The sequence below is a fragment of the Dysidea avara genome, chromosome 1, assembly GCF_963678975.1.
Source record: "Dysidea avara chromosome 1, odDysAvar1.4, whole genome shotgun sequence".
Lineage (NCBI taxonomy): Eukaryota > Metazoa > Porifera > Demospongiae > Dictyoceratida > Dysideidae > Dysidea > Dysidea avara.
Window position 1 is genome coordinate 47,278,071 of NC_089272.1, and position 18,546 is coordinate 47,296,616.

Sequence of the window (18,546 nt, forward strand, 5' to 3'; positions counted from 1 at the left end):
CCAATGAATTTAGCAGTTATCTAAAGACAGAAGGAGTTAGACATGAATTTGTCATGCCAAATTTGGCAAAATTTCCTGAGCAAAACAAGTTTTGCAGTTACCTTAAGACAGAAGAAGATATGATAGAAGCATTGTGTGTATTTATCAGCAGTTGAAGAAGAGACACAAATGATGATTTTGACTGCAAGTGAAGAAGGAATGTTGGAAAATATGGCCATTTGAGACAAACTATTATGCATACACCATAGCTGTGTGACTGGATTTTGGAAAAACATTCCAAATCGTACATTAGAAGTTTTGAGATAAACGGTTTTAAAGAACTCAAGTCAGCATAACTCTCCAAGGATAGCAAGCACATATATGAAATCTACACAAAAGATGCATCAATCTATTACCTTTGGAAAGGGGGATCAAAATGAACTGAAGCACTACATTGTCTGATTTGGTAAGATGAGACAAAAAAAATGTCACAACCAGCTGACAATAGCTGCCTACCTCACCAACTATGGCATTTATTGCATAAAAATCCTTACATAGCTCGCTACATACTGCTCTAATACTGTGACTGCTTTATTAGAGTGACTGCTCTATTAGACTATCTCAATCTTGGTATACTAAAAATTTTTGGAGGGGTATCGGTAGGCCTGCGCCTATTATGCCGGCATAATCTTGAGAATAATAGGTCACCAATTTCGTGAGAATAATTCCGGAATAATAGGATGGTTACAGACATAATTTTAGAATAATCGGACGACCACGGGAATAATCGGTGGAATTAGGGGGCGTGTCTCTTCTTGATTACCTAGAAAAAAGAGTTAAGCTACTACAAATGATATAAAGTTGACAGGAGTGCTGGCTGAAAAGCCTCTAAAAGATCGATATACTCTAATAGAACGCTCAAATACTCTAATAGAGCAGTCAGATCGTTTCATGTTAACAATCTGCAGCCAGTATCAGGGATTTAACTGCATGATTATCTGCAATTCTGAAACTTGTACATCTTATACCAGTGTAAGTCTTTGAGCATTATTATCTACCTAACTTAGTAGCTATATAGTAGTTAGGCCAATGAAACTTGATTAGCAGTTTCGCGTCATCGCCCGCATACTGTTTATATACCCGCATGGAATTTCATTATTGGTAATTCTGATCGAAATACTCTAATAGAGCAGTCACTTTTACTTTAATAGAGCAATCAGCTCTAATGGGAAAATCATTTGTTTAGATAGCTGAATATTCTTATATGGATTAGTAACGTACTTTAGCAATTTAATGCAATGTAGATCTCCCTGTTTTTTTTGGCAGAAATCTTCATGTTTGGGGTGGGTGTTGTGCTTTTAGAAAATAATGAATAATGAATAATAACCGCCCGCCCGCATCAATTTTTCAAAAATCTGAGCGAGAAACTGGTAATCAAGTTTCATTGGCCTTACAGCATATTATTATAATACACTAATAATTAAAAACACTTTATTTTTTCTGTAGATAGCTATTCTACGTCTGCTGTAACTATTATGGATAGAAAAATGATGTGTAAGGTGGAATGCTTCATATATGGCTATTAATAATTCGGACAAAACTACTTATAGCAGCATCTTCAAAACTAAGCAACTAGCCACAGATATATACTGAATGAGAATAATTATGGAATAATAGGCTGGATGCAAGAATAACAAAAAGAATAATAGGAGAATTTTTGGGAAATTCTGGAAAGAATAATAGGTAAAATTTTGAGCATAATAGGCTCAGGCCTAGGTGTCGGGAGCCCCCCTTGACCCCCCCTCCCCCCATATCCACCCCTGCCTTTCAGACTACTTCCAGTACTTGTAGCTGCTCATAGAGTTTCCCGCCAAATAAGTTTGAAAATCTGAGCCGCTAAAGTTGGACAAGCAAAGTAGTATTACGAGTGCTCACAAAGGGGAGGAAGGTGCCAATTTTTTGAGGCCACTTTCATTATTTTCTAAAATTAAAGAGAAGAAGTTCCATGAATAGTCTATCCAGAACCAATTCTCATGATTGTAGAAGTCCAAAGATAGGGTTTGGTTTCAGCAATATCTATATTCCCAGTTAGGGTTAGGGTTTGGGTTTAGTTTTAGCTATCTCCTTTGTTATAGGCTAGAACACAGTTTATATTGTCTTACATTTAAAGTAGTCAAACGTTCAGGGAACTGGCAGCTAGCAGTGGTAGCACAGTGGTTAGGAATCTGGTGTATTGAGAAAAAGTGGTGGGTTCAAGCTAAGAATTTTCCAAAAGTTTCTTTTTCTGTTTTTAGCAAAAGATAGACTTCAAAATGGAGACAGACCATGATTGGAGTCTACACACGAGATTACAGGGCGGTGCTGGCTTCTTAGTGGCTGATATGTAGCAAAAACAACAGAAAAAATGTCTGGCCAACATTATCAGGCTGTCCACCAGTAAACCACTGAATCTTGCCAAGCCAGACCCTTCACAAGGCCAGAAGCCACCATTTGAGCTCTCCACACCAACAAGATAAGACGTCTGTTAAAACCAGCTTCGAGTAGTTTGAGTAGTACTAAGGGTAAAAACTAGTAGTATGATACTGTAGTATAGCTATCCACTGATGGTGTTAGTTTGATTTTGCCTGATATGCGATTTGGATCAGTTTTGTAAAATCTGGTCACATATATAGTAAAAGCACCTTTAATTTTTGTTGATTCCTGACTGCATTGCTGACTGTAATACAATGTAAGCAACTCTAGAACAATCTGCACAGATCAACACAATTTTTGTAAGTATAAGAGCAGTTGATTTTTGTTGTACAATACCTTGCTCCTTTTATTGTAATTAAACATTTGAGTATGTGAGTACTAAGTAGTTTGATAGATCTTGGTAGTGTTTTCAACAGTACATATCTTGGTAGTGTTTTCAACAGTACATATCTTGTTATGTGTAAAGCAAATAAATAAACTAATACTGCCAAGCTTTCATGAAGGAAATGAGGCAGGTTTTAGGGCAATACAACCGTAAACCCCAAAGCTTCGTGACACCACAATGTACGGTACCACTCAAATGTAACATCGCTATGTCCAAATGCGTGCAATTTAAAAACCTTGCTAATAAAGAGATGTGGCAACAAGTTGCTGCCTGGTAGCCTTTGAAGACTTGAAAGCAAAAATGGCTGCCAATCCCCTGTATTACAGCTGTAACAAAAAAAATTATTGCATGCACTTGTGTATAGCAACATTGCATTTGGGTGTACTGTATGTAACCATATTTTAGATAATCAGCTATAATGTTACACAGTATTAGTATTAGTATTACCAGTCAAGTAAAGGCATAACCTGTATTCGAGTCAGCACAAAAATCAGTACAATCACACAAAAATAAATCTACCACTAAGGAACACATGTGAAATAAAGTAGAGTTTAACAGTGTTACTGTTAAGACAGGACTGGATGCACAAAATTTTGCATAAATCAAATTAAAGAATAATTTCTATAACAGCTTGACATGCTACTTATTATTACTTTAATAACCTTCTTGGGTGCTGACTTCAACAAGGACCAAAAACAGCATCCACAACAGCAATGTCATCTTCACCTTTCCTAAAACGGTATATACACAGCATCATTTACATTATACACTTTACACATAGCTAAACTTATTGTCAAAGGAAGGATCGTCCCTAAAATGACGAGCATTAGCCGTTAAAAGTCCTTCTACAAACATCTTACACATTGATAATCACCTTTACAGAATAATACATCTAACATCAATTACAGCATTAAAAACAAGAAAACCCTTACAGGAGGCCGGATAATTTTTTTTTTTTAATTGCTCAAACTTGAATTTTCACCCCACTGCCATCTTGCCAGCCTGGATACAGTTGCAAGGCTAGAGGCGAAAGTGTGGCCCCGACTAGACATTGGGTGACCTGCAGTTCGAATCCTGGGGTTGGAGGGATTTTTTTTCCTTACTTTGGCCCCTTTTCTGTTACACCTTTCCAGCTACTGTATAAGTCATTAAGTTTTAAGTCCTTGAAATTAGGTTAGGTAATCCTAAGGCTGCAGCACATGTTGTTGTAGAACTTCAGTGCTGGTCACTGTAAAGCGTTAATAATAATAATAAAATTTAATGATGCATCACATGACCACCATTTTCACCGCAATAACAAACTCAGCAGTGGAATGTGCATTTTAGGGTTCCAATGAGTGCTTACCCTTTGCACTTTGCCTTTCCTTTTAATCTTCCATCATTCTGGTCATCTTTCTACATGCTACAAAACCTTATCAAGGCATGAATTTTTATTGACACTCCATATTTACATGCTATAAATTTATTATTTGTGCTTAAGTCTCTGCTTTAAGACATATTACTGGTAGACCCATACAATCTTTTATGAACCCTTCAAGATACTCTTAGACTAATAAAGCAGTCACCCTAATATAGCAGCCATGTTCTATATTGTAATGGAACAGTCACACATGTATGACATGCCAAAGTAGGGATGGTCCCACAGAGCTATGCCATTCCGATATGTACTTGTTTCACTTTTATTGCTTCATACAGTATAATTAATTTAGTTCTACATATAATGATGTTGGTAGCTAGATTGTGTACAGTATAAACTACATAATATATGAACAGAGCAATACATTGATATATCCCAGTATATATAGTAAGATGGCATATCTGGTAAATCTACTAAATTGTGTTGCTTATTCTGAAGTTTTCCTATGTATGTGAAATAAAAACATAGATGTAGAGTTGGAGTACAACATTATGAGTTTATGGAGTTGTAGTAATAAAGATTTCCACTCTAAACAATGTGATGGAACAACTTTATAAATATTACACTGTAGAATGACTGTAGAATAATTCATTTTGCATATTAAATGTGAACAGCTTTGGTTCCAATAGTAAAATTGTGCTCAAGAAAATCATCTACTGTATTTAAGGGATGATAGTAAGTACACTGTATCTATATCAAATGATTAGAGTTGTGCTGATAATCAGATCAGTAATCAGCAGAAGCTGATAATTAGCTATTTTTACCATAATTGGAAATCAGTTGTAATGGGCTGTGGCCAGCAGATTATTGGTCTATTCAGCTTGTACCACTGGAGGGCTGGTGTCAAAGGCTCTGGTATGTACCTAGGTAATTTGTTTATGTTTTGTGGTAACCACAAAGATAAACAGTGATGGTTCAGGCCCTAGCCCACTTGTCTGACAAACAACTTTGAGTTGAGGTAAGTGTACAACTTCACAGCATTGGCTTTATTAGCTCTACTTTTAGTGGAGTATGCACAAGTATGACCTGTAGAGACCTACAATCGGGTATCGGTTAGCTATCAGTAAAACAGGGTTAAAATATATTGTATATCGGTTTTCCCTAAAAAGTGGAATCGGTACAACTCTACAAATGATCAAGACACACGGTAGTGTGTCGTGCGGCCCAAGAAGCCGGCACGTAACACCCGTGAGTATATTGACAGGAAGAAAGAAAACGCAATTTTCGCACTTCCGTAGCTCTGTGCTCCCTTGATGAAACAAGACGATTTTTGCTGTGGACATGCCCCCCAACTGCAGCACTCCACATTCCAAATTTGAGCAAAATCGCTTCGCGCATTCCCGAGATATGCGACTTCAAAAATTGGCTCAGTTTCTTCGTTTTTTTCTTCTTATTTTTCTTTTTCTTGTCGCACACTTACAAAAACTGCTATAAAACTCGAACGCCATATCCGATCGCCTTGAAATTTGGCACACAGAAGGGGGATATAAGGGCGCATCTCGGTACCAACTTTGGCTGGAATACGATAAACAGGCAAAGAGTTATGAGCGATTATTCACGAAAAATAACACCAATATGTTGTCACGCCTACAGGGTAAACCGCGTATGGGAAGAAGCTGAAAATCGGTGGGTGAATAGGTTAACTATTGAACCTCAAACCTTTTGTGGTTTGAAAGAAATCGAGCTAAAAAACAGGAAGATACAACAAAAAAACCAACAGTGTGTAACAATTACGCAATAGAGATTAGCTAATAAAATAAAAAACGACTGCTTGCCACGCCTACCAGATAAACCGCTTGGGGTAATGCTTTGAAAATCGTTGTACAGATGGAGTAATCATCTTAGAAAGGCTCATCAATGGTGTAGAAGAATCAGACTTAAAGCCACGGAGTTATAACACGAAATCCAACTTGGTGCAGCAAGTGCGAGATCGAGATACTCTAATAGAGCAGTCATCCTAATAGAGCAGTCACCCTGAAGAGAATTCAAGAGATCAGCTAGAAATAAGAAACCTGTATAGAGATCAGCTACACACAAGTCACCCTGTAGAGAGATCAGCTAGAAGAAGTTACCTTGTAGGGAGTTCATGCAACTGTGGAAAGAGATAGTTCAGCTAGAAAAAATCACCTTGTAGAGTTCAGCTACAAAGAAACCACCATGTAGAGAGTTCAGCTACAAACAAATCGCCCTGTGGAGAGATCAATAGAAGAAGTTACCTTGCAGAGAGTTCAGCTACAAAGAAACCATCATGTAGAGAGTTCAGCTACAAACAAATCTCCCTGTAGAGAGATTAGCTAGAAGAAGTTACCTTGTAGAGAGTTCAGCTACAAAAAAACCATCATGTAGAGAGTTCAGCTACAAACAAATCTCCCTATAGAGAGATCAGCTAGAAGAAGTTACCTTGTAGAGAGTTCAGCTTCAAACAAGTCACCCTGTAGAAAGATCAGCTAGAAGAGGTCACCTTGTAGAGAGTTCAGTTACAAAGAAACCACCATGTAGAGAGCTCAGCTACAAACTAGTGACCTTGTAGAGACATCAGCTAGAAGAAGTTACTTTGTAGAGAGTTCAGCTACAAAGAAACCATTCTTTAAAGAGCTCAGTTGCAAACAAATCACCTGTACAGAATTCAGCTACAAATAAATCACCCTGTAGAAAGATGAGCTAGAAAAAGTTACTTTGTAGAGAGTTCAGTTACAAAGAAACCACCATGTAGAGAATTCAGCTACAAACTAGTGACCCTGTAAAGACATCAGCTAGAAGAAGTTACCTTGAGAGAGTTCAGCTACAAAGAAACCATCATTTAGAGAGTTCAGTTTCAAACAAATCACCTGTAGAGAGTTCAGCTACAAACAAATCTCCCTGTAGAGAGATCAGCTAGAAGAAGTTATCTTGTAGATAGTTCAGCTACAAGCAAATCACCCTGTAGAGAAATCAGCTAGAAGAAGTTAACTTGTAGAGAGTTCAGCTACAAAGAAACCATCATTTAGAGAGTTCAGTTTCAAACAAATTACCTGTAGAGAGTTCAGCTACAAACAAATCTCCCTGTAGAAAGATCAGCTAGAAGAAGTCACCTTGTAGAAAGTTCAGTTACAAAGAAACCACCATGTAGAGAGTTCAGCTACAAACCAGTCACCTTGTAGAGACATCAGCTAGAAAAGTTACCTTGTAGAGAGTTCAGCTACAAACAAATCACCCTGTAGAAAGATCAGCTAGAAGAAGTCACCTTGTAGAAAGTTCAGTTACAAAGAAACCACCATGTAGAGAGTTCAGCTACAAACTAGTCACCTTGTAGAGACATCAGCTAGAAAAGTTACCTTGTAGAGAGTTCAGCTACAAAGAAACCATTCTGTTTAGAGCTCAGCTGCAAACAGATCATCTGTACAGAATTCAGTTACAAACAAATCACCCTGTAGAGAGATCAGCTAGAAGAAATTACCTTGTACATAGTTCAGCTACAAAGAAACCACCAAGTAGAGAGTTCAGCTGCAAAGAAATCACCCTGTAGAAAATTCAGCCACAAACAAATTGCCCTGTAGAAAGATCAGTTAGAAGAAGTTACCTTTTAGAGAGTTCAGCTACAAAGAAACCATTCTGTAAAGAGCTCAGCTGCAAACAAATCACCTGTACAGAATTCAGCTACAAACAAATCACCCTGTAGAGAGATCAGCTAGAAGAAGTTACCTTGTAGATCGTTCAGCTACAAACAAATCACACTGTAGAGAGATCAGCTAGAAGAAGTTACCTTGTAGATAGTTCAGCTACAAACAAATCACCCTGTAGAGAGATCAGCTAGAAGAAGTTACCTTGTAGATCGTTCAGCTACAAACAAATCACCCTGTAGAGAGATCAGCTAGAAGAAATTACTGTGTAGAGAGTTCAGCTACAGTAAAAAGAAACCACCATGTAGAGAGTTCGGCTGCAAAGAAATCACCCTGTATAAAATTCTGCCACAAACAAATTGCCCTGTAGAAAGATCAGTTAGAAGAAGTTACCTTGTAGATAGTTCAGCTACAAACAGATCTCCCTGTAGAGAGATCAGCTAGAAGAAATTACCTTGTAGAGAGGTCAGCTACAAAGAAACCATTCTGTTTAGAGCTCAGCTGCAAACAAATCACCTGTATAGAATTCAGCTACAAACAAATCACCCTGTAGAGAGATCAGCTAGAAGAAATTACCTTTTAGAGAGCTCAGCTACAGTAAAAAGAAACCACCATGTAGAGAGTTCAGCTGCAAAGAAATCACCCTGTATAAAATTCTGCCACAAACAAATTGCCCTGTAGAAAGATCAGTTAGAAGAAGTTACCTTGTAGATAGTTCAGCTACAAACAGATCTCCCTGTAGAGAGATCAGCTAGAAGAAATTACCTTGTAGAGAGGTCAGCTACAAAGAAACCATTCTGTAAAGAGCTCAGCTGCAAACAAATCACCTGTACAGAATTCAGCTACAAACAAAATCACCCTGTAGAGAGATCAGCTAGAAGAAGTTACCTTGTAGAGAGTTCAGCTACAAAGAAACCACCATGTAGAGAGTTCAGCTGCAAAGAAATCACCCTGCATAAAATTCTGCCACGAAGAAATTGCCCTGTAGAAAGATCAGTTAGAAGAAGTTACCTTGTAGAGAGTTCAGCTACAAAGAAACAAATCACCTGTACAGAATTCAGCTACAAACAAATCAACCTGTAGAGAGATCAGCTAGAAGAAATTATTTTTGTAGAGAGTTCAGCTACAAAGAAACCACCATGTAGAGAGTTCAGCTGCAAAGAAATCACCCTGTAGAAAATGCAGCCACAAACAAATTGCCCTGTAGAAAGATCAGTTAGAAGAAGTTACCTTTTAGAGAGTTCAGCTATAAAGAAACCACCCTGTAGAGAGATCAGCTAGAAGAAGTTACCTTGTAGATCGTTCAGCTACAAACAAATCACCCTGTAGAGAGATCAACTAGAAGAAGTTACCTTGTAGATCGTTCAGCTACAAACAAATCACCCTGTAGAGAGATCAGCTAGAAGAAGTTATATACCTTGTAGAGAGTTCAGCTACAAAGAAACCACCATGTCGAGAGTTCAGCTGCAAAGAAATCACCCTGTATAAAATTCTGCCACAAACAAATTGCCCTGTAGAAAGATCAGTTAGAAGAAGCTACCTTTTAGAGAGTTCAGCTACAAAGAAACCATTCTGTAAAGAGCTCAGCTGCAAACAAATCACCTGTAGAGAGATCAGCTAGAAGAAGTTACCTTGTAGATAGTTCAGCTACAAACAAATCACCCTGTAGAGAGATCAGCTAGAAGAAGTTACCTTGTAGATAGTTCAGCTAAAAACAAATCTCCCTGTAGAGAGATCAGCTAGAAGAAATTACCTTGTAGAGAGTTCAGCTACAAAGAAACCATCATGTAGAGAGTTCAGCTGCAAAGAAATCACCACTGCCCAAATTTCAAGGCAATAGCTCTTTCCAATCTGAAGTTATCAATTGTCAAAGTTGGCAAATTGTGTGTGGAAGGCCCCTTTTCGCAAATCCAGTCACATATGTATTATATATATAATTTGTACATTTACTGATAAAACATTTAAAGTACATCTACTTCATCTTTTCTTCTTCCTGTAGTAAAGAAAAAAAACATAGGTTAAAAAAGTCCCAAAGCTGGTCATAGGCCGGCTTTGGGGTATACAAATACAAAAAGAAATGAAATCTAATCCAAAACAGCCAAGCTGTAAAAAAAGTGTGCGGCCCTCAGAAAGGCTATGGTGAAAAAAGATGTGAAATCCAAGGTGGCGGCCAAGAAATGGCTGTGATGGTAGGTTAATGGTAAAAATTTTAATAATGACAATTTAGGTAAATTTTGTGAAGCGGCACAAAAATTCACCTGAATTGTCATTATTAAAATTTTTACCATTAACCTACCATCACAGCCATTTCTTGGCCGCCACCTTGGATTTCACATCTTTTTTCACCATAGCCTTTCTGAGGGCCGCACACTTTTTTTACAGCTTGGCTGTTTTGGATTAGATAGTATTTATATGTAAGGGGGCATAGGAAAAGGGACCTACAGTGGTTAACATGGAATTTGAGTTATGCTAATCAAAGAATTCTACAACTCACCAGCTATTCATATTTCAAATTTCAAGTCAATACTCAATTGTTTCACATAGTTATGAAGAATTTAAATACAAGTGTGATTTCCCAATGTATGTAATCTACTATAATTACCTAACAATAAATGAAAAATTACTGACTTTTACTCAAAAGTTAAAAAGTCTCTATAGGTCCCTTTTCCTATGCCCCCTCACATATATCTGTATCTATATCAAATAATAGGGACTGTGCCTGGTTGTTTCAATGGAATAGTCTATAGCTTTAGCTATAATACCAATGTGTGTGTGTGTGTGTGTGTGTGCGCGCGTGTGTGTGTGTTAGTGTGTGTGTGTATGTTAGTGTGTGTGTGTGTGTTAGTGTGTGTGTGTGTGTATGATAATACAAACTGATGTATTCGAGTAAATCAACCTTTAGAAGGGAAGGCTTTATTACATTAAGGTTCCAGTGATTATATAGTTCCTTTAGTTTCTACAACTGAGCTAACTAGCTATGGTACATAGCAATAATATTATATAATAGAGTGCAGCAATTACAACAGCAACAGAGAAGCGTTACTTTATATACCTTAGAGGGCTGACATCCTATGATAACATCACAACACACAGATTATTATATCCTTTAAAAATGCAATGTTACGAGTTTAAAGTGTTTTAGACAATTGTATACAAACAGCAAGTTAGGTATGGGGAATTACTAAGGGTATCGCAGCATGTCGTTTCAGATCTGAGTGGTTGTGACAAGCCAATGAAGCTATGTAGCATTTATACTGGTTGGCAGGGCTGGAGCAAAGTATTTTAAAGTGATCAGGCTGGAATTATTTAATTATTGCACAGTGGGTGCATTGTAGGACAAAATGCACAGAACACACACACAGCATGTGTAGAATACTACACCTACATGTAGGAGGGTCTGAGGGCATGCTCCCTCAAGGAAAAGTTCTGAAAAAGCAAGTTTAAGAATATAACTGTAGCCAATAATCACAACAGCAGTAGCATCCAAGAAAGAGCGTTACCGACTGCTCAATTAGATTATCTTGACCTTTACAAAAAGTTGTCAGGTTGAAACTGGAAGAGCCCGTGCCAGCATGGCTGTCTACATTGTAGGTCTTGGTGTAGGTTTGCAGGTAATGTATATTCTGGTGAATGTAGCAGAGACTAAACAAGCTTTTAAAACCTTTAAAATAATAGTCAGCATTAACAATGGTTAATCCTTTTTGAAAGACTACAAGAAACAGATCAGACAATATGGATTATGCAGCTGAACTGTCTTTGCTGCAAATGTATCACTTTGCATACTTATAGTGTTTATTCAATACTAATTGTCCACAAGAGACTAATTTATAAATAGGTCACTTTGTTGTAGTTGTAAACAAGCATCTTATTGGACCAGGTGTTTTATCATTAAGACATCTGCTAGCAGGTACTGTAGAAATTGTCTAAGGAAAAGGTAAACTATAAAACTTTCCAAGTAAGGAACCTTATAGATTAAAGAAGTCTTGCAATATTGCATCATATTACCAGTGCTCGAAATAGTGTCAAAATATTCCGCTGTCAAAATGTCTGGACAAAGTCACAAAAAGACCTGTCACTATTGTGGTTGTCCAGTCACATTCAAAATATACTTTAGCATGTGAAGCATGCTCATTCTAGGGGGGTCTGGGTAGATGCTCCCCCAGGAAATTTTTTAGAATTACAACATCTGAGATCACATCTGGAAACATTCTGAAAGGGTAAGTTTAATCTGTGAATCACTTACAAACTTTGATGTATGATTAATTTATTATTGACAGGAAACAAGAATTGATCAGTTTGTGTTATTGTATTTGTATCTTACATGTAATATCACAATAAAATTAATGTTACAATTATTGAATATATTATTACACTGATAATTACAGTGAGTGATACGGTCATAAACAGTCATAGCTATAGCTAATTCCGTCAGTAATGCCAAGCTCACAAATAACTCCCATCTTAGTTAAGGTTTTTTTTAGTGACTGTGTAAACAATATCCATTTTTCTTTTATTCTTCAACCTGGCAGCCTCGCTAAGGTTGGCTTGACCCATTGCCCTTGCAATTGGTGCATATTCCATCAAGCTACTGGCTGCCTCCTTGGCCTCTATAATGCCATTGCTCACTTGTGCATATATCCTCGCATAATTATATATCAGGTCAAAGCGTGAATATTGGTCGTGCCTTCAATAAAGGCTGGCCTATACTGTCGCATTGAGCAGAGCTTACCATTAGACTTCACATTTTAGCCTGCATGCGGGTCACGTGCTCCCGATCACCGGACGTTATTTCAAACCACAACCATCATATCGTCTGAAGACTTTTATAATTTCAGACACAAACTTCTCCACCATTTTCTTCACTACCACACGGTCCTTAGTGCCTCCGCAGCCATTGTTAGCAGTATCTTCACTGAATCTCCTTTGTCTGGACAATTTGTCTGGACAATTTGTCCTGATAAATAGAAACTTATTCAGACATTCCGTGTATTGTCCGGATAATGTCCGGTTGTCGAACGTTATTTCGAGCACTGCCAGTGCTCGAAATAGTGTCAAAATATTCCGCTGTCAAAATGTCTGGACAAAGTCACCAATGACCTGTCACTATTGTGGTTGTCCAGTCACATTCAAAATGTACTTTAGCATGTGAAGCATGCTCATTCTAGGGGGGTCTGGGGAGATGCTCCCCCAGGAAATTTTTTAGAATTACAACATCTGAGATCACATCTGGAAACATTTTGAAAGGGTAAGTTTAATCTGTGAATCACTTACAAACTTTGATGTATGATTAATTTATTATTGACAGGAAACAAGAATTGATCAGTTTGTGCATTATTGTATTTGTATCTTACATGTAATATCACAATAAAATTAATGTTACAATTATTGAATGTATTATTACACTGATAATTACAGTGAGTGATACGATCATAGCTATAGCTAATTCCGTCAGTAATGTCAAGGTCACAAATAACTCCCATCTTAGTTAAGGTTTTTTTTAGTGATTGTGTAAACAATATCCATTTTTCTTTTATTCTTCAACCTGGCAGCCTCGCTAAGGTTGGCTTGACCCATTGCCCTTGCAATTGGTGCATATTCCATCAAGCTACTGGCTGCCTCCTTGGCCTCTATAATGCCATTGCTCGCTTGTGCATATATCCTCGCATAATTATATATCAGGTCAAAGCGTGAATATTGGTCGTGCCTTCAATAAAGGCTGGCCTATACTGTCGCATTGAGCAGAGCTTACCATTAGACTTCACATTTTAGCCTGCATGCGGGTCATGTGCTCCCGATCACCGGACGTTATTTCAAACCACAACCATCATATCGTCTGAAGACTTTTATAATTTCAGACACAAACTTCTCCACCATTTTCTTCACTACCACACGGTCCTTAGTGCCTCCACAGCCATTGTTAGCAGTATCTTCACTGAATCTCCTTTGTCTGGACAATTTGTCCTGATAAATAGAAACTTATTCAGACATTCCGTGTATTGTCCGGATAATGTCCGGATAATGTCCGGTTGTCGAACGTTATTTCGAGCACTGCATACTACTGATAGAGGGCAGAAAGCAGTTATTGTAATCAGAATTTTGTACACAGTTACTACCCACTGTACTATACACATTAATGTTCAGTTGTTTACATTTGCTTGAAAATAGTAGAGAAAAAACACAAAGGTATTAATGCAGAGACCTATAATAATTGTACTGTTTACCAAGAAGTTGTTTTGGAAGGTGAAGAAGGTCAAGATGCTGTTTATTGCGAAGGTCAATGTCAATCATGGATTCACCAAAAATGTTCTGGCTTAACCAGCCAAGCTTTTGAGCAAATTTGTTAGTCAGATTATAAGCATATGTGCCCTTCCTGTATGCTATCAATGCAAAATTATTGTGAACTAATAGAACTTAGGAAGATAAAAGTCACTTAGTGAAAAGGTTGAAAACTTTTGGGCAACCTTCCTAGCAATAATGCCACAATGAATGCTTCTTAATCACAGAGTCATCCACTGATATTCACATGAATGATCCACCAGCTGATATTGTATCACTGCTACTGTCACACGAATGAAGAAAAAGAGAAAGAGAAACACAAGTTAAATGTCACTGTACACAGCTTACCAGAATATGACAATAACAACCCTTCGAATAAAAAGACCCATATTATCTTAAAAACCTATTGACAAATACTTAAGTGTTCCAACTACAATCACCCAGGTGATAAGAATAGAGAAAAACCAAAACTACTCAAGAAAACTCTTTATTTTACTCAACAAAAGCCACTATTCTTTACAACTGTATAAGCTGAGAAGATTAGATGCCTCTGAGGATGTCAGAAGAGTCTATATTACACCTGATCTTACACCTAAAGAACAAGCACTAAATAAAATTTTGAGATCTTACCTTGCTGAGTAAAACAAAATGTGACTAAATTTGACAAAATCCGGCTTTGACGCACAAAGCTTTGTTAGGAGATATGGCAATTTTAAGTAATCATTGTGTAGTAACTTCCCAGTGCCTACAGCTATGCAAACAAAATTTGCACCAATTATTCATCTATGTACTAGCTATCCAGGGGCGGATCCAGACTTTTAAAAAGGGGGGGTTCCATTCTGGAATTGCAACTTCAGCCTAGCTGTAAGTTGAAGACTAAAAAAAAAAAAAAAAAGTCATCACCTGCTGACAATAGCTGCCCCTCACCATAGATGCCTTCACCAACTATATTTCCTTATTTATAACTAAATACATAGCTTGCAAGACTACTATGACTGCTCTATTAGAGTATCTGGATCTTGACTGCTCTATAATAGTATCTCGAGTAAGAAAGGCTATTTCAAAAGGGGGTTCCGTGGAACCCTTTGAACCTCCCTCCGTGGATCCGCCCCTGCTATCACTGTGTGGGTGTACAAGTTTCTGATACCCAAAATATGCCCTGTTTTGGACAGCTTTTTTCGAGCAGGTAATAATATCACGGGTGGTAATATTAGTGGCGGTGGGTGGGTGCGTGGGGGGCAGTGGGTGGGTGGCCCAATATAGGAGTATAAAATGGAGCAAGAAGATGAATGGAATCCAGAGGCCAAGTTTGGGCCCTCCATGGCCTGAAATCACTCCAAATTGATCGAGAACACTATTGGCAAGCTCTCTGTGAAGTTCCAGCTCACTACACACCATTACAACAAAGCCATGGCCATTTAATGGTGCCAACCTTCCACTCGTGGCTTTGACAGGGTCGGAAGAAAGCTGCTGCAGAACCAGACCTGCCAGTCCTGAAAGAAATACAGAGTGGAATATGATAGTGTGACCAGCAATCCATTTCTGGTAAAAACGCAAGTTTTGATTTTGTGTGTGTGGAAGCCGGGTTAGCTAGCTATACGAAATCCAGTCACAAATGGAGAACACTAGCTATCGGATAAAAAAAAACGGGATGATATTGCAGAGGTTGAAGAGTTGAACTACTTCCTCCACACTGTGGACCCTTCTACCAATTAACTCTTGCTTCTACTAATGACACTAATGAAAATCATCCCTTAAATTAATTTATATTAATTGCTGCAGCCTGCAAAGTTTATGCAAAAGAACTTATCTTGCTAGTATCCTATCACACCATGATATTGGTATTGTTCTTGGGAGTGAATCTCACATTGATGATTCCTTTTTACAGTATCCACAGAGATCATGCCAAAAAGGAACAAAATTATCAGCAAAGATAGATCACTTGGTGGTGGCATAGTATTTATCAGTTTTAAAATCTCATAGTAATTACTCAATTGACTGATGCAGAGATGATTTGGGGAAACTCCAATTTCACAACCAAAAGCTGCATAATTTATATCAGTGGCGGATCTAGGATTTCAGAAGGGGGGTGCTAGCATGGATATTTATATAATTATATATGTAGCAAGATAGTTGATACAACTAGTGTGAGAAGCACACTCAGCATGCAGAGCATGCTCTATCTAGGGGGTCTGGGGGCATACCCCCACAGGAAATATTGCAAATTTGGCCTACTGAGATTGAATTTGGTAGTGATTTTGAGTGAAAAATGATGTCACTTTGTTTATGTGATACCATTATTCCCCTACAGCTTGTCAATATTACTAAAGGACGCAGCCATGTAGCTAAAATTCAATCTTAGACTAACATCTTAAAGAACTAGTAGTGGAAACATATGGGTATCAGCAGCTACACATGATCAAATTTAGTGTTTTGAAGAATAGCATAATTTGCAGTTTCATGGCTCAAACTACACTAGCTGTCCAACAGTAGAGAGGGTAAGTGGGAGTGGACAGGGCAAGTAGACTGACTCACCATTGTATGGAGTGCATGTGCACTCAGCTGTATATAATTCTCCAGCTAGAGGGGCTCTAGATCTGGTGGCATATATACTCCCAGACCTCCTGGAAATTTTTGGAAAATGGCTATCACAAGATTGAATCTAGAAGCTATTTTTAACCAAATGTGGGTACAAGATAAATGAGTTCAGGTGGAAGTAATTTTAATTAAAAAACAGAACTATACACTGTTTCTTGTTATTGGATTTGAAAATGTATAATAGTGGCTTGTCAAAGAGAATAAAGAGTGTATAGACAGTATAGTTAATTGAATGTAAGGTCAAGGAGAATATTTAAAACACAGGATTGGATCTATATACTTCATATGTAGCCACTATTCTGAAGTGCAGGTTGCTATTTCAATCTAACTTTTAAAATGATGGATCCATCCATCATTATAATTGTTTTACAACTATAGTCTACAAATACAACTCTGGATTACCCTTTCTATAAAAAGATAAATGATCCATCGAACTCATCTGTACTGCAAAGTTAAATCTCTTGAAACTAAAAAAGCCTGGAATGACTATCGCATTTTAAAGAATACAATTACAAACAAAATGCTCATACTAACCTATTTACAAAAGACAGGAGAACAAATCACAAAAACTTCTGGAAATGTATACATAAAAAAGACCAACATGGTATTCCTTCCCTTAATGATGATGGTAACACCGTTAACAGCTCTAAAGAAAAAGCCAACATGCTGAACAGCAAATTCTGGACTGCATTTACTTCTGAAAAGAAAACACTACTAACATGCCAAAGTGCAACAGTGCCCATTATTCTGCAAGAAAGTGAAACAAATTGTCTATGAACAAACGTACCGGCCTGCACAGAAAGTCCAAGCAGCACATTCTAAATAAATTATTAGCACTAATGTGCCACTGTCGCGAATAAATGATGCCAGATATTGCAATCTCATGGTATACAAAAACTGCTTGAATCTCTAGACCCAAGTAAAGCATCTGGACCTGATAGCATCCTTACTTGGATTCTGAAACTTTGTGCCAAAGAAGTTGCTTCAATACTTACTGTCATATCTATTCAATCCTTAACTTTTGGACATTGATCTGATGATAACACCAATGGTTCACTGTATTACAACTTCATAAAATTATCGTCTCTTTGTGTAAGAAGAAAGTTACAAGTTACCTCAGACACTACCACGTTTACTTCTCTTACAAGTAAGGTTATGAGTTGCTAAGTGCATGTAAATAGAAAGGTAAGACTCCTCTTTGCAGATCCGGTCACATATGAAGTAGGGAGCTAATTAAGTGATAAAAAGTAGTGAAAAAAGATAATAAGGAATAACATAGCTTTGTAAGAACATCCCTACTTCAGCAGAATCAGTAGGTTCCATGTAACCCCTTTTGAAATAAACTTTGCTGAGCTACTGTACATATTAGCTAAACTTCTGTATGTAGTTAAATCTTTTCATTAAAACAAACTATGTTGAAGTAAGTGCAACAAAAAGTTAACTTACAGTATTACTTCTTAGTGGCAAACAACACTTATTTCCTCTTCCTTTGCTGCAATATCACTTATATATATACCTTTATATATATTAAGCACCAGTGAAAATAATTAGGTTATCTACTTTATAGTCTTTTGTATAAATATTGCTTTGAAAGACTTTTGCATCATTCTGCAAACACTTAGCTAGCAATGGTAAAATATTGCTGATATGAGGTTATATTATGCTATTACTACAATTTTGTGATATGCAGTAACAAGCCTCAAAGCCCTTGATCAAAAGTCTTTGATCATGCATTTTTCTTACATAAACTCACCGATGGTCATATCTAAGTCTTGCTCGTCAGTCGAGAACTGAGTCCTTTTAGTTTCAGTCTTTGATAA

The 18,546-nt window shown here is 37.4% G+C and overlaps 1 protein-coding gene across 1 annotated transcript in view; it reads right to left on the bottom strand.

Moving 5' to 3' along the window:
- The window catches only part of LOC136247138 (IgGFc-binding protein-like), a 32,603-nt gene extending 14,057 nt beyond the window's left edge, over positions 1–18,546 (bottom strand). Inside the window, exons 1-2 of the mRNA XM_066038769.1 lie at positions 18,480–18,546; positions 3,499–3,567 (exon numbers count right to left, since the gene is read on the bottom strand). Coding sequence (XP_065894841.1) covers positions 3,499–3,567; positions 18,480–18,489 — 79 coding nt within the window. The 5' untranslated portion in view covers positions 18,490–18,546. The remainder of the gene's footprint in view (positions 1–3,498; positions 3,568–18,479) is intronic.